This window comes from Cavia porcellus, unplaced genomic scaffold (genome assembly GCF_034190915.1).
Source record: "Cavia porcellus strain 051 isolate PalLab524CR breed Dunkin Hartley unplaced genomic scaffold, mCavPor4.1 scaffold_31, whole genome shotgun sequence".
Taxonomy (NCBI): domain Eukaryota; kingdom Metazoa; phylum Chordata; class Mammalia; order Rodentia; family Caviidae; genus Cavia; species Cavia porcellus.
Genome location: NW_026947514.1, coordinates 13,391,968 through 13,408,869, shown reverse-complemented (window position 1 = coordinate 13,408,869; position 16,902 = coordinate 13,391,968). Strand labels below are relative to the sequence as shown.

At 43.3% G+C, this 16,902-nt stretch overlaps 1 protein-coding gene across 2 annotated transcripts; it reads left to right on the top strand.

Annotated features, from left to right (window-relative positions):
• The first annotated feature begins 1,528 nt into the window (after window positions 1-1,528).
• On the top strand, window positions 1,529-16,273 carry Psmc1 (proteasome 26S subunit, ATPase 1). Of its 2 annotated transcripts, XM_003472344.5 has the most exons (11): window positions 1,529-1,612; window positions 4,902-4,955; window positions 5,606-5,702; window positions 8,092-8,216; window positions 8,444-8,629; window positions 8,892-9,020; window positions 9,841-9,937; window positions 12,419-12,608; window positions 13,450-13,601; window positions 14,277-14,431; window positions 15,915-16,273. In XM_003472344.5, exons 1-11 carry the CDS (start codon window positions 1,610-1,612, stop codon window positions 16,047-16,049), a joined length of 1,323 nt encoding a protein of 440 aa, XP_003472392.2. In that variant the 5' UTR covers window positions 1,529-1,609; the 3' UTR covers window positions 16,050-16,273. The 2 variants fall into 2 exon arrangements, with proteins under 2 accessions (XP_003472392.2, XP_063097232.1); XM_063241162.1 differs by lacking the exon at window positions 1,529-1,612 and having other exon boundaries at window positions 4,948-4,971.
• The last annotated feature ends 629 nt before the right edge of the window (window positions 16,274-16,902 follow it).

Here is a 16,902-nt window from a genome sequence, read left to right as displayed (position 1 = left end):
AAGGAAGGTTAGAAGTTGCAAGTGGGAGACAGTAGCGCTCCTGTGGCTGTCGCTGGTGGAGAGTCTCAAGAGTGTCAGCCATAGGAAGCAAAGAGAGGCGCAAGTCTGCTGTCCATGAAGGCATGGCCACCTGTGGTGCGTCCTCTGGAATTTAAATCTTACATTTTGGCCACCATCTCTTTGAATGTGGTGGTGTCTTAGGAGCCCAGGATGTAATTCTTTGATTGTACACAGGCCCAATGGTCATCCTATGCAACACTGGCATGGCTTCCAGCTTCTGCAAAACTGTGGCCCTCTTTCCCTTGTCCTGCCATTTGATTTCATGTATCACACAGGCCAGATGTCAGATTGGTTAGTGGAGGTTGACAGGGATAAGAGTTCCCATTGCAGTGTGACAAGAATCGTGAGGTGTCACAAATTGTTACAGATCAAAGAATGGTGGCAAAAAATATACATACAGGTAAGAGAAATTCATTCTTACTTGCAACTTCAAGCTAAATCAACAAACTAAGAAACAGTTCTGGGCGAACATGATGCATATATCCCAGCAGTCTGGGAGACTGGGACAGGACTGCAAGTTGCTGCCCAGCCTGCTGGACAACTTAGATTCTATCCTAAGGCGCGCGCGGGGGGGGGGGCATTAGAGCGAGGGCTGGGGCTGTAGCTCAGTGAAAGCTCTGAATTCAGTCCACAAGTACCACCAAAACCAAACAAACAAACAAACAAAACACCTCTGTATTCTTTTCTGATATGCTGAAGATCACCTGTCCAGGGCACATCTCTCCTCCTTTTAGAACCAATGATCAAGAAGCAGCAAAAACTTCCCTTCTCATCCTAGGACTTTTCCTGCCCCTCTTCTCTACAGCCAACGTAAGCTCAATGTAAATGTTTCTTCTCCCCAAAATGTCATTCCAAAACACCTTGGCTCCTTCAGTCTGGAGGGCATTTTCCAACTGCTACCTGTACATGCTGCTGGTGAGGTAGAGAATTTATATTAGGATTGCTCCTTTTACCTTTGGCCAGCATCCTAAACTTAATAACCCTTTATTTCAAACATGTCTTGGTCTCAAAAGTGTGAGAGCAAGAAATGGTGTTCTTACGAATTCAAGATGAGGAATTTTAGACTATTTGACATATGTCAATGGTTGTCAAAAGAAAACAGGTTTAGACAACTCATTACACAGGTACCCTCAAGTATGAAAATTAATTCTAAAAAACAAATAACGTGTTTGAACAAATATGTATGTCAATTTAACAGTTCCAAATACCCCTCCAGTTTTCAGAGCTGTAATTTCTTTCCAGTTATGATTTTAATATAAGATAAATATTTTTATATTTTATAGCGCAATTGTTTCCGTTTGTTGATAAGTTAAACTCATTAAAAATTTAATAAGCTCGGTAAATTTTTTTCAATTAAAATATTTGTAAGATGCACATCACATGTTACAACGTGGTTCCAACTAAACCGCACAATCATTTTGAGTACAGGTTCATCCGCATAGATTTGGTCCCTTTCAGCTACCGTAGCGTTCCTCAGCAACTTCCGCCTTTGACGTATCTCCGCGGGGAATGCACTTCCGGTAACAGCACCTAGAGCGGCCGAGGCAAGATGGTGAGTGACTAAGGTTTTCGATAGCTAGTGGCGATACTAAGTGGTTGGAGTGGCCCGAAGCGCGCGAACTAGGCAGATACGCAAGGAAATCGGTCCGCTCTCTTCCCTCCCAAGGGCCCGGTGTCTCCCGCGAGCAGAGGTTCCCGGAGATGGCGCTCAGGTCCACGGTGGGCCGAGTCCGACCTGCTGGCCTGGCCAGGGACTGGGCGCGCAGGGTCCCCAGGCGAGCGACGGTTGAGTGGGCAACCTGGGTAGCTTTGCTGCTCCGCTGACCTGGGCTCCGCAGACCAGCGAGGGCACCTCCTAGAGGAACCGGGAAGGTGCTTTCTGAGCGGGTCAAGCAGCAGGATGAACGGTCGGCGCAGAGGGGACTCACCCCGGCCGAGGTTGGGGCTGGAGCGCTTCAAGGAAGCAGCCAAGGCGGACGCTTTATGACAGGCGGCGCTGGGTGTTGGTGGCCGCGGTGCAAGAGCAATACTAAACAGCATTTGTTCATTAGTTCGTTGAACAGTCGAGTACTTGCTTTGCTTTTTTTTGGCTAGGATCTGTTCTGGACAGGGTACAGGGGGTGGGGAGCAGGATGCCTTCGTGGCGTTTCCTTTCTAGAGTAGATGGGCAGTAAACAGAAGTATGTCGGGGAGCACAGTAGGGCTGAGCTGGCTGGCCACGGTTGTGTTGGGTGTTTTATAGAGATGGGGAAAGTAGCTATTTTCGATAAGGTGTCAGGAGGACCTTTGAGGGTGGAAGTTGAACAGGAGCTAAATCGGAGGGATACCCATACTAACATCAGAGGAAAACATAGTCTGGCCAGAAGGATCAGTAACTGCAAAGGACCAGAGATGGGATTGTGTTTAGCGTGATCATGAGCAACAAGGAAAAGGTCCAGACCATCCAGAGGTCTTCTGGGGACTTTGGGGTAGTATTCTGACTATAGGGCAGGTACTTCACCAGCATTTTGTCGTTATTCCAACAGTCCCTGGAGTATCCTCATCTCGCTAAAGAGGGCGACTGTGGTGGAATATGAACTGTGTCAGTTTTTTCTAATAGATATCTAGATTCTGTTGACTAGCAGACCTAACTGTTTCTGCCTTCACGTTGGACGAGCTATGACAGTAACCAAGTTCTTAACCTCTCAGGGGCTTGATTTCCTTATCTGTAGAACGGAGATAATGATAGTACTGTTATAGTTTTTGTAAAAGTTGACTCGGATGGGATAATACTTTGAGAATGTTTGGCACACTACTTGTGCATAGTACTTTGCACTGTTTGAGGTCGAGAAACATGTAAAATGTCCCAAACATGGAGTTTGGGACCAATTCAGGCAAATGTCGCCTGTTGGAGCCAGGTTTGTAGGATCTCACAAAAGGTACTTGTATAAGTCTAGAAAGGTTAGAAGTAATCAATTTGGCAAGGACTGGGTATGGCCAGGGAGCAGGTGACGGTGTTTGAGATGCAAAGGGTCAGTTTTGGATGTTTTGTCTTGTTTTGTTCTTTGGTTTTTTGAGATGGACTCATTGAGTAGTCCAGGCTGGCCTTGAACTAACTATGCAGTATAGGCTGGCCTCGAACTCAGCAGTCCTCCTGCCTCAGCCTTCTGAGTGCTGAAATTACAGGCGTCCACAGCTGGCTGTTTAGGAAGTAGCTGGATTGGTGAAACGAAAAACTGGACCCAGAGCTCTCAATTGGGAGGCTTGTTTCCGAACAAGAGATGACGATCCAGACCAAAACAAGGTTGGAGGCATGGAGATTAGAAAGAAAATGGCAAAAGAGAATGAAGAATGGATTTGGATTTTTTTTTCTTTTCTATTTCTTTTTGAGACAGGGTCTCACTATGTGTTTCAGACTGGCCTTGAACTCACTTTGTAGCCCAGGCCTGTCTCAAACTTGCAATGATCCTCCTGTCTGAGCCTCCCAAGTGCTGGGAGTACAGGCATGTGCCATCACACCTGGCATTTGGATGGTTTGTAGCCAGACTGATACTTAAAATCCTGACCTTACCCTTCCTTATTTCACCAATAAAACATTGGAGAAAAATTAATCTGTGTAATTGGTAAGTGATTTGCCTAGGTAGCTTCATTTTCAGCAACAGATAAGAGCTAGTATCTTCTTTGCTTTCCAGTGAAGGACAGCAGAACTCAAGGAAATGATCCGATTTATCCAAAGCCAAATAGCCTATAGTGATAAAGCCAGAATTCAAACTTGTATTCATCTTAATTCCACAGTCTTTGTTCTCAGGCTTGTCTCAGTTTCTCACCTATAAAAGAGGGAATAATGGGCTCTACCTTGGGGAGATTTAATGGAAATAATGAGGTAATGAAGTATAAAATTAATGAGCTAGTACAGAGTTGGGCACATAGTAAGGATCCCAGTAAACATTAGCTGCCCCAGTCACTGGCATGTTTCCTTACTAGGCAGAATTAATAAAACCCTGTAACTTGGACAGCCTATTTCAGCATGACTGGTTACCTAGAATCTCTCCCAAGTCCTTAAGTGCCTAGAGAATTAAAGCATGCAGTTTGTTGTTGATTTGTTTTGTTTTTGTTTGCAAGTGAGGAAATACATTTGACATTAACTTGGCTAACAAGGAAGCTGCTAGTATACTGATTTGAAAGGTGCCTACGTGAAAATGATCTGAGGGGCCTGAGAGCTCCTCTTAATTAATAAGTTCACGTTAATCATGTTTAAAATGACACCATTTCTAAGGTTTGCTCTGTGTTAAGCATTGATTGTCCTGTTAATGAAGGATCTATTTTAAGAGCAGAAAGTACAGTGTTTTTTGTAAATTCTTAACACCTTCAGGTGCTTTAGCTTTTCAAATTAGGAGGAAAGTCTTGCCTGAGAGCTCCTGGACTTCAGGGGTGGGAGGAGCTAAGCTGTTGAAAGGGGTCTTTGGGATCCTGTTGTGATCTCCCTAAAGAGTAAATGATTGTTGAGTGTACAGTGAAGTTCTTGTACTTGATTTCTTGAAATACACTAGTAGCCGCAGTGTTGTAGTTTTACATTAAAGAATGTCAGGCTCTGTACCTTTCCCTTGGAGGAGATCTTAGAACCTCAGCCCTCTTAGTTATGTCTACTTTATAACAGAGCTATTCTTGATGCTAAGATGTAATCAGTTATATGTACTCTCTATGGTACTAAATGCACACATTGGCTGCAAGGTACATCTTGGTTTCACAGGTGTTAAACTGAGAGGAATGTGTTGTGTTTCAGAGTCATAGTACCGTAAGATAGATATCCTTTTGAAGTGAAATGCTGAATTTATATTTGTGTCTGATATTTTTTCCCCCAGGGTCAAAGTCAGAGTGGTGGTCATGGTCCTGGAGGTGGTAAGAAGGATGACAAGGTAAATAAGAAGCCATGTAAGTCCTGTGATATGAGCAAATTGTGGAAAAATGTCAGTGGTATTGGCTGGGTTCTTTCGAGAGTCAAGAATTTTAGAAAGCAAAGTCATTCAGTAGTTATCTAACTAGCATGCCTATCAATGGTACACCCTTTTTGTGTTTTTAAAAGATTTACCTAACCATCAGATAGGTATTTATGAGATAATTATTTTAAATGAGTAAAAAGATTAGTGTTACAGAAGTTTTAAGGTAAATTGCCTATAATTTTAGGTTAAATATTATGAGGTCTGAAAAACTGTCTTATATTAAACTTTTGATATATAACTCAATTCTGATCTTTTTGTACCTTACTGGAATAACCTACTTACTGTCATTCAGTAATATCAAGAGATTATTTATTAAAATTGCAAGAATGTGAAACTTAGTTGTTTTGTTTTTTAAGGTAGCATTTTAATAGCATTCTAAAAGATAGGGAAGGGGCCAGGGATTTAGCTCAGTGGCACAAAACCTGGCAGGCAAGTGTGAGGTCATGAATTTGATCCCCTCCCCCAAGATAGGGAAAACTCTATCACATAGAAATACATGATGATGACACAGAAATAAGTTTGTGTTTTGTGACTTCCATATCACTTTTTTTTCTTAAAACCTCAAGGACAAGAAAAAGAAATATGAACCTCCTGTACCAACTAGAGTGGGGAAAAAGAAGAAGAAAACAAAAGGACCAGATGCTGCCAGCAAACTGCCACTGGGTAATGATAGTTTCTTCTTGCCAGGGAAAATCACCTCTATGCATGTGGCATAGTCTGCAAGGGGACATGGGAATAGGAAAGTGATTAGAGCTCTAGCTTTGTGGTTGTATCTCCCTTCCTCCCTTCCTCTAGATTGGCATAAAAGTTACACATTATTTTAAAATAGAGGGGGGGGGGTTGTTGTTGATTTGGTTTTGGTTTTGGTTTTTTTGGTATCAGGATCAAACTCAGAATCTTGTGTTTGCCAGGTAAAATACAGTATTATAGAAGTCTGTCTCACTTTTAAAAATTGCATTTTCTTTACATAGCCAGCTCATTTAGTGTATTAAAAGTACAGTTTTAGATTATAAAACCCAAGTTGAACTTAAGTATCTCAGAAACACTCATTTCATGAAATAAAATGAATTAAAAATTCAAATCATATGATGCCTGAACTTAAAATTTTCAGTGGCTGCCTGCTGAACATAAAATTACAGTAGTTGTGACCCAGCTCACCTCTCCTTGCTTAGCCCTGCCACTCCCTTTTGCTTATTTGTCATACTGTCTTATGTCCTTTGAGATCTTTGTCCTTACTTTTACCTGTGCTTGAAATGTTCTTCCCTGGGTCCTTCCCCTGCATACCTACTTCTCTTCTCTTTAGGTTTCAACACAAATATTGTCCCTACCCTTGCTGAGAAATACCTCTCTCAGAAGTCTAAGATACTGCTCAGTGTTACACTTGAGATCTTACTGATTGAGCGTAATTCGGACTCATGCTATACCTGCCTCATGACCTTGCTCTATAAAACTTCCTTTGAGAGTTGGGCTCAACCCATTCAGGATCCCTCCTGGCTCTCAGGAACTATTCCTTTTCCCTGTTCCCCACTCCTATTCCCCATTCCTTTTCTCCAATAAATTTTCCTCCTTTGAACCTCAAAATTTTTTTGCTCACTTAAGAATGAAAGGGAGCAGGTGTAGTGATGCTTCCCTGTATTCCCAGATACTTGGGAGGCTGCACAGGAGGACTGCAAGTTCATTGCCAGCCTGGGCAAAATTGAGATGCTGTCTCAGGATTTTTTAAAAAGGGTTGGGATATAGCTCAGAAGTACAGTGCTTGCGTTGCACGCTCAAAGCCCTGCGTTTAACCCTCAGTACCTCCGAAAAAAACAAGAGTCAGATAGTAAAACCATCAGTAAAGAATCAGCTGTTAGTCTACTATAATGAGTCCGTGCCAGTACAGAAAGAGAGGTCATGAGAACGGAATAGGAAGCCTAAAAACAGTCAGGTTGTATGGCTATTTAATGTATGTTGAAGGTGACACCTCAATTCTATGGGGAATGGGATGGGATACTTAATATAAGTAGTCTCCATTTTTTCTTTTTTTTTTTTTTTTAACTTTTATTTATTTATTTAGATACCAGGGATCAAACTCAGGACCTTACACTTGCCAGGCAGCTGCTTGTGCCATTGAGCTGTATCCCTGGTCCTTCCATGTTCTGTTTTTCTGTCCAGAGAAAATTAAATTAGATCACTTGCTTCGTGTCAGATGGATTACAGCAGCTCCAGTGGTGCAGTCAGATAGCACACAGTACATATACATGGATTAGAGACCATGAAAGAAAACAAATAAATGAAAATCAAGGAATATGTTTAACCATAGGGAAGAAGCAGCTTTTTGAAGTTAGAAAACTTGGAAACCATAAGAAAAAGTTAACAGATTTTTCTATAGAGAAAATTCCTCTGTGGCACAAGACTTCAAAACAAACCCAAAAGAAACAAAGTATAGAAAAAATATTTGCCACATATGACAGAGGTGGTTGATAGACCTGATACTGTAAAATTCCATCAGTGGATGAGTACATGTAAAGCTAGCCTGCAACAAAGTATGCTAACTGAGCAGGAACTGTCTATTTTGTATCCATGGGAACAATAACCAAACTATCTTTTGTGTCAGTGCCTTTTTTCTTCTAAGTAAAACAGACTGTTGAGTGAACATGTTACTTTTTGCTCACTATTTGTCACAAACCCCATCCCCATGCTTGGTTGTAACTGCCAGAATTATTCTCCCTTTTTCCTCTTGGCATTTGCTTATTGCTTATTGGGGTCAGCAACTTTGAATTTTTCAGAGTTCTTTTTTTTTTTTTTTTTGAGGTAAGGTCTTAGTTTGTAGAATGAAAGGGAACAGCTGCAGTGCTGCATTCCTGTAATCCCAGATACTTGGGAGGCTGCACAGGAGGACTGCAAGTCCTGTGGCAATCCTCCTGCCTCAGCCTCCCAAGTGCTAGGATTACAGGGGTGCACCACCATACCCAATTTAGAATATTGAAGTGAATTTTATTTTAAAATCTTAGTATTTTTTCATTAATTACAAACTTTAAATTCCAAGATGATACTTATTTTTTAATTACAGTGACGCCTCACACCCAGTGCCGTTTAAAACTACTCAAGTTAGAGAGAATTAAAGACTATCTTCTCATGGAGGAAGAGTTTATTAGAAATCAGGAACAAATGAAGCCGTTAGAAGAAAAGCAAGAGGTAAGTGCAGAAGGTACTGTAATGTTCTTTTTTTTTTTTTTACAAATTCTATTTAGAATTCAAAACTGTCAACAAATAATGAGATTTCAGGAGTTGCACCTATCCAGACTTTATGAAACCTCATTAGCTACCTTTTGAAACTTAGTTGCCTCATAAACCTGGTAAACTATTAGGGCCATTCACTTTTCAGGTATAATGTACTTTTTCTTCACGGTGTATTCATTTAGGAGGAAAGGTCAAAGGTGGATGATCTGAGGGGAACCCCAATGTCGGTAGGAACCTTGGAAGAGATCATTGATGACAATCACGCCATCGTGTCTACATCTGTGGGCTCAGAACACTACGTCAGCATCCTTTCATTTGTGGACAAGGACCTGCTGGAGCCAGGCTGCTCAGTCCTCCTCAACCACAAGGTGTGTTGTTTTTCTCCGGGAAACCTATGAGAATGGTGAGGAGTTTGTTTGTTTTTTGGAACTGAGAATCAAACTCAGGACCTCGCACTTGCCAGGCAGGCACTGAGGAGTTGGTTCTTCCACTTAGCTCCATCTTCCTGTCCCATGATGTGGTCACCGGAGCACTCCTGGTGGCAGAACGATGCTGCGAGGGCTGTGCTTCACTGTAAACGTGTTGCGGTTCCCTCGTGTTCCTGTGCTGAAGCTTGATGTTGCTTGTCAGGTGCATGCTGTGATCGGGGTGCTGATGGATGATACAGATCCTCTGGTCACAGTGATGAAGGTGGAAAAGGCCCCCCAGGAAACCTATGCTGACATTGGTGGGTTGGACAACCAAATCCAGGAAATTAAGGTATGGCTGGGAGCCAGTTCTAGGGTGTTAGATGTTAGTTTCTTATTGCTGTCCCATTTAAGGTACTTTGGAGTTGGTTTGGTTATTCTTTGTCATTATCAGACTGGTGACTGACTCAGAGCTTGCTTGTTGTGGTTGTGTTAATACTGAGCAGAAGGAACAAGTGTACGATAGTGCCTGCAGCAGCAGCAGCACTGAACTGCTTTTTATATGTAGTATTCAATGAACTGTCTATGTGAAGACACGCTGAATCCAGTGCAGCTGTGGGTACCTGGAAACACCTAGTGTTGTATGAAGGTAGCACATTTACCTGCGAATCCTTATGATGTGATGCGTTTAGAACACATAATCCCAGGGCTATCTGTAGTTTAACACATTCCTGCCAACCTGACCCATGGGAATGCATGCATGACCATCCCATTGGGCAGCATGGGACGTCCGTCAGGTGATACGTGCCGCACAGGGAGGCCTTCTTGGTGATTCACAGCTACCTGGCATTAGACATATAAATTACTGCCCCCTGCTGTGAATGCATTAAATGAAAAGGTGAGTGTTCTCTTTCTTAGGTCCCTTTTGCTCAGGAGTAGCTTAAATGTTGCTCAGAGCTGACTTGTACTAGAAAATAAAAGGGACATTGGGTGTAATTTAGAAGAGATGGCTGCTAGAAGCTCATACGTCCTTGGTGCTGATAAATGTCAAGAAAACATCGTAAGAAAAAAGATTTTTCACTTAATTTTGTTGCAAGATAGTCTCATGATGTAACACGCTAATAATATGAGAAGGAAACCTTTCATTTTTACCCAGTGTTTGTTTTCTGTAGGAATCTGTGGAGCTTCCTCTCACCCATCCTGAATACTATGAAGAAATGGGTATAAAGCCCCCTAAGGGGGTCATTCTCTATGGTCCGCCTGGCACAGGTATGCTCTGTGTTTGCCCCTCTGCAGGCACTCCACCTGTATGTTGAGCAGCCTCCTTCATTAGTTATAATTACAACAGTGTCCACTGAGGACACCACAGTTCCTTATTTTAAAACAGGTGCTCAAGGCCTGGGCATACAGTTCATTGCTAGAGCACATTGCTTAGCAAGCATGAAGCCATAGGATCAATCCCCAGCACTCCTTTCTTCACCAAAAAACAAAGCAACAGTGACCAAAACCAAAATAGGTGTGCCAGCTTGCTTTTACAGGTGCAGGAGAGCCACCTTGGTACATTCAAATACTCTGATGTTGGTTCTATGCCCAAGAACTTTGATATATTTGTCTGAAGTGTGGTGAAGCCTTCAGAACCATCATGGAGAACTGCTGTAAAAGCTATTCTGGGGTATTCAGATGAGGTCTATTTCCCTGTCAGAATGACACTGAAGACATTTGACGGATGAATAAAAATTATATTTGAGTGTGTAATGAGTGGACAGGTTGCAGAGAGCAGGACCTAGAGTATAGTCATTTGGCTGAGAGACTTGAAACAGTGTTCCTGAGTGTGCTGATCTGTGCTGAGGGTTGCCCACATTGGGAGGGCATGGGGGTGGGGGAACACAACTGGGAGGCCTGTGCCCAGAAGCCTGGCACTAGAAGAGACCACTCCCGCAGCTCCTCATCTTCTAGCTCTGGAAAGGAACTGTTCAGAGGCTGGGCTTGCTTGTCGAGTCCAGGGCTTGCTTTTCTCTGGGTGGTAGCTGGTACCCCGATGGAGCTGGAACACAGGCCTCCTCACCAAAACCCATGTGTCTTCTGCAGGACATCGACCCTGAACCCATGTGCTTCCTACAGGGGTGCAGCATCTAGTGGGCATGCCCCTCAAAGGAGTGGAGTCTTACTCCATGATTCCCTGATCTTTGAAGCAACCTAGCAGCTAGTATTGGCAGAACTAAAGATCCCCTCCGTATGAGAGGGCCTTTTGGTCTTTCACCTGTGAAAGACCAAGGGGGTAGCCTTTTCACCTGGCACTCTCCTTTCTGACTAAAAGGAACAATATTGCCATATGTCACAAAGCTTAGCTCCCTGTCCTTCCCACTCTGGAGCCCTGGACTCTCCCTAGCTAGCTGCCTTCTCCCCTTGCTGGTCTCAGGGTGCTGGTTCCTCAGATGCCTCTAATTATGAGGCAACACCCAGGCCCTCAGGCACGTCCTCCCTCACCCCCAGAGAGGCCAAGGTTTTCCAGCATTGAAATTCTCAGAGTCATTGCTGTTTGCTGAGTTTTTGTTCTTAATCTGAAAGAAGTGTATCAGAATACAGCAGTGTTGGAAGTATTATTTTAAATTTCTCTAAGAAGTCAGGTGTGGTGGTACACACCTATAATCCCAGCACGCGGGAGGCTGAGCCCAAAGCTAGTCCCAACTGCATAGCAAGACCCTGTCTCAAAAAGACAAAAATAAAAAAATCCTTTTTTTTAAATCTCTCTAAGATGAGTGAGGAACTCCTTGGCCCTTGAAGGGGCATGCTTCAGATTAGAAGTCTCTCAGGCTCTCACCTGCGGGTTCCACTAAGAGCTCCTCTTTGCTCAGCTGTCTGGCTGGGAGTGTGGCCACCTAGAACTCCTCTCTTGACAGCAGGGCCGTATGGATTGTGCCCGGGACCATATCCAGTGTCCCTTTAGGGTCAAAATCCTAGACTTCGTTTCATCACTGACAGTTCATGGGAGTTTAGTTGGTCCTCTAACTGTGGGTTGTAAAGGATCAGGTTAATTTTATGGCATAAAAAATACAGTGAGTGTTTGAGGGAAATTTTTTTAATTTAAAATTTTAATTAATTAATGCCATTAATACCCCTTGCTTCTAAAACACTTACATCTTGTTACAGTGAAAGACATACTGCCATCCATCTCTCTCTCATCATCTCTCTCTGTCTCTCTGAATACTCCCCCTCACTTCAAATACATTTGTCTTGTCAGTAAATGTGTCTTTTACTATAGTAAGTTTTTAAAACTTCAAGCATTTACTGCATTTGTTGGTCACCTCTTGTATATGAAAGGATCCTGGAAAGGCTAACCTAGAGAAAAGGTAAGATCTGTTTCGTTGTTAGCACAAAACAGTTCTTCCTACTTGTCAAGGAAACTTTGGATCAAGATTTGAATGCAACCAAGTATCTAGGGCCGGGGATGTAGTTCAGTGGCATAAGCGCCTGCCTGGCAAGCATGAGGTTGAGTTCGATCCCTGGTCAAAAAAAAAAAAGGTTTTCTGAAGTGTTATCAAGGTTTATGAAAATAATTCAAAATAATCCAGACACGTTAATAGATATATAGTTTCCCCACCTACTCTGGTTAAACATTTGATGGTGGAATCTTTTTTTATCACTAGGGTCTGTCCCCTTGTAGTGTCCTGTTAAGGTAGTAACATCTCTGTAAGTTACAACAACACTTGACATGCCCTTCTTTTATCTTTTTCTTTTCATTTAAAACAGGTAAAACCTTGTTAGCCAAAGCAGTAGCAAACCAAACTTCGGCCACTTTCTTGAGAGTGGTTGGCTCTGAACTTATTCAAAAATACCTGGGCGATGGGCCCAAACTTGTACGGGAATTATTTCGAGTTGCTGAAGAACATGCACCATCCATTGTGTTCATTGATGAAATCGATGCCATTGGGACCAAAAGGTAGAGCATCTTTTACCTGTTGCACTTTATTCTGAGGACAGGTCTTCTCTGAGAATGAAGAGTGTTGGGCTCTGCCTATGTGGCGAGCTCTTGCCATGGCCCGCTGGGTGCTTTAGGTCCTACTGTCTCAGAGGCCAGATGACAACTACCAGAACTGGGAACTGGGACTGTCTGGACAATCATGACTAACCGCCAGGACCGTCAGGACTCTGGAGACACAGCTGTGGCCATGGCAAGGTCTCCCCAAGGAGTTCACAGTCACTACACAGTTGGAATAAATGATAGTTTCAACCCCAGAAACTGCTGCGAAGTATTGTGATCTGTAGCATGGCTCATTGGGTCATCTGAGTCCACTTGTATTAATTACTCTAACCGAATCATAGACAAGCTAATTTATGAAGATGGAAGTTTATTTCCCCACAGTTCTGGAGTCTGAAATGTCCAGTGTCAGGAGGCTGGTGTTGGAGAACAGTGAGCTGCTCCCAGGATGGCACCTCGCAGCTTAGCTCTCCAAAGGAGACCGCTTCCTCTGTTGTGTCTTTATATGACAGAAGAACAGACAGAGCCAGGGCTAGTTCCCACCAGCCCTTTTCTAAGGCATCACTTTCCAGCAGCCACACCTCTGAGTGCAATCACAGTGTGGGGATTCAAGTTTCAGCACTTAGGTTTCGGGGGACACACTCCGACCATAGCAGTGGAGTGCTGATTTGGCTGTCACAGTGTGAGGGAGCACCACTCAGATTGTGAAGAGAGTATCAAGGTGTAGTGTCACGATAAAGTCCTGTCATTCCCCTTTAGATTAGATCAGTTGGGTCTTCATTTTATTTCTTCTTTTCCAAAGATACGATTCAAACTCTGGAGGTGAGAGAGAAATTCAGCGAACAATGTTGGAACTGCTGAACCAGTTGGATGGATTTGATTCACGGGGAGATGTGAAGGTTATCATGGCCACAAACCGAATAGAGACTTTGGATCCAGCACTGATCAGACCAGGTTAACTTTGCTTTAGGTTCAAATGCAATTAATGTGTTTATGTGTGCTCCTATTTTAAGTGTGCTCTGGGTGCAATTATAAAATGATGTATATGTGGCTTACACTGTAGTAAAACTGGGAATTCTAATTTACCAAAAATATGCCTCCTTGAGATAAGGAACAGCACTCTGGAGCTTGTCCAGCCTGGCCCTTCTACTGCTTCTTTTTCTTAAAGAAAGAATTCATATGATAGCTTGGGCTTATTCTTTTCTCTCTTTTTTTTTTTTTGTTTGGTCCTGGAGATCAAAGTCCCGACCTCGAGTTTGCCAAGCCAGCACTTCCACCACTGAGGCAAACCCCCGGCCCCTTATTCTTTACATTCAGGAGGCACTAAAAAAAGTAATTTGTGCTCTTTTATAATGTTTTTACCAAAGTAGGCCTGTCCTTTGTCACTAAGAACAACTCCTTTCATGTATTTCTCTTGGCAGAAATTTCTTTTAAATGGGGTGCATTCAAGTGTAGAAATTTACCAAGTAGAGAAATGATCTTCACTTTTAAGGACTTGGATGCCATTCCCACACGATGCCATCCAATGGCAGTTGCTTGTTTTCCTGTAAAGAAATGGGGTGAGACCTCATTCTGGGGCAGGGCAGAGCAGGGCTGGACAGCGTGTGATGGAAAGCTGTGCACTTGCAGGGCGCATCGACAGGAAGATCGAGTTCCCCTTGCCCGATGAAAAGACCAAGAAGCGCATCTTTCAGATCCACACAAGCAGGATGACACTGGCCGATGATGTAACCTTGGACGACCTGATCATGGCCAAGGATGATCTCTCTGGTGCTGACATCAAGGTGAGCTTCCAGGTGGTGGGCTCACCCTGGAAATGCGGCCATCCCTCAGGACAGACCGTGAGCTCTCAGGGTTAGGGCAGGGATCTGGGTAAATGGGGTGTAATGTCATGATGTCATGTTGGCGAGTGCCTACAGGGTAGATTCACTTTTTATTTAAAGCCATTAATCCATATTTTATGAAATAAGTGCCCCTGAAGCTCTGTAACCACAAGGATAAGTCAGTGACGCTAAGCTTACCGCCTTCCCTGCACAGCCTTGCTCAGATGTGCGGGCCACTCAGTCCCAGCAGAGGAAGGGGGCTGCCACCCACTGCACTCGTGTTCCTACTTTGTCTTTTCATGGACGACACCCTTGGTTTAATCACAAATGTACATGAGTTAGAGCATTTGTTCCCAGCTGCCTGGGTGTACCAAGGCCTGTGTCATTGCATGTGGGCACTACCTGCTGTCCTCAGGTAGGACTGGGTCTTCACTGACAGAAGCCCCCTGGTTAGGTAGGAGTGGCACATACAGTACTCTTTTGGCGAGCTCTGCACTGAGTCTCTGGGTGACTGGCATTAGTGCTAGAGAGCTAGGGGAGTAGCTTAATTGATGAATAAAATGTATCTTTCTTTTTGGTACAGGGGATTGAACTCAGGACCTTGTGCTTGCCAGGCAGGCACTTACACCACTGAGCTAAAGCCCTGGCTGTCTTCCTTTCCTTTTTTTTTGTTTTTTTGGTGTTTGTTTTTTTTGTTTTGTTTTGTTTTAATAGATTACTTTGTAATTGTTCACCAGCTTTTTAAATTTTTTTGAGACAGGGCTTTGCTAAGATGCCCAAGCTGAGCCCAAAGCTGTGACCCTCTCACCTCAAGCCTCCTAGAGTGCTAACTTACAGGCGTGCTCCACTGGGCCTGGCTGTTGTCACCCATTTCTGTACATAGACACTCACTTTTTGGCTAAATCACTTGAAGTAAATAACCTGGTGACAATACCCAAGCAGAAATTTTAGTGCCATAATTTTGTTTTTATCGCATGTTGAAAGTTCTTGTTGCTTTCCTATTGATAAGTAATTGGTCTGAAACTGAGAAAACAAGTATTAGAATTAGCAAGTTCTGCAGTTTACAGTATCTAAGCAGAACAAATGTTCTGCTGTAAGTAAGTAAAATGGACACGTGCTCCCAATTACTTCTAAAGTTCAGGGTATATTTTCCTAGGAAGTCTCCCTTTAGGGTAAGTACAGTTACAGGAATTTACCGACCTGGCAAAGCCTGGCGCCCACAGCCTTGAATCCAAGCCAGTCTATTTTCTAAATTATCACTATTTCTAGGTTTAAGCCATCCCAGATTCTTTCAAAAATTAACAGGGATGCTTAGAATGTTTTAAAAATATTCTTTTCCCAAATGAGCAATTGTATTTAGTCTGTCTTATACCTGATTTCAGAATAACTGTATTGTGTAAGATAAAAATATTTCACTTTCTGAACTTACCGTTTGTTCCTTCAGGCAATCTGTACAGAAGCTGGTCTCATGGCTTTGAGAGAACGTAGAATGAAAGTAACAAATGAAGACTTCAAGAAATCTAAAGAAAATGTTCTTTATAAGAAACAGGAAGGGACCCCTGAGGGGCTGTATCTCTAGTGAACCACAGCTGCCTTTAGGCAAGTGGTTGGGACTTTTCTCAACCCTGGGAAGGACGAGGTTTGGGGAGGTGCCGAAGGAGACTGTGTTACAGTTGGTTTTTATTGGCAAAGCATGTCGTGTCTTTTCCAGTATGACGTTCGGTGCCTACTGGATGGCCTTTGTCTGTGGTCACTGTGCTGCTTGCTCTCTGCTTCCCAATAAAATGTACTCTTTCACAAACACCCTGTGTCTCCACCCAGCCTCAGCAGCAACTGTGAGGAGCCCACATTGCAGTACCTGTTCACCCCACTTCATACTCCAGAGTTGAAAAGGCAGTAATGGTAACAATCACACGGTATTGTTTTCAGAGGAAATAGCTTTCCTCTGTGGTCCGTGCAGATTCCCGGCACTCTAGGGGATACGGGTACAGACACACCATGAGGCCGAGGCAGTGATGGCAAACACTTCAGAGCCTTCAGTGTAACGCACAGCCTGCTGTGGCACGCATCCCACAGGTTTGCCACCACTGAAGAAAAGGTTCCTAGAAGAGAACTCGGGGCTGGAGCACTCACACCATCCTTGTCTTTCCATGTTCTTGGGCTCAGGAACCTCATCATCTTCAAGAGTGTTCAAAACACAGATTTCTTTCCCTTTCCTTTAAAGGAACTGGGCCTAAAGCTCTTAGGTGGAGCAGATTAAGGTAAGCATCTACCTGGCAAAAAGATTTTAAATTCAAGGCCAATCTGAACTATTTCAGACAGCCTGCTTCAGAAAAAATAAAGGTTTATCTCAGTTCTAAGATGAAAAGTCTAGCTCTGGTCATAGGGTAAAATCACGCTGTGGGAAAAACTACATTTGTTTTTTAGAGGCT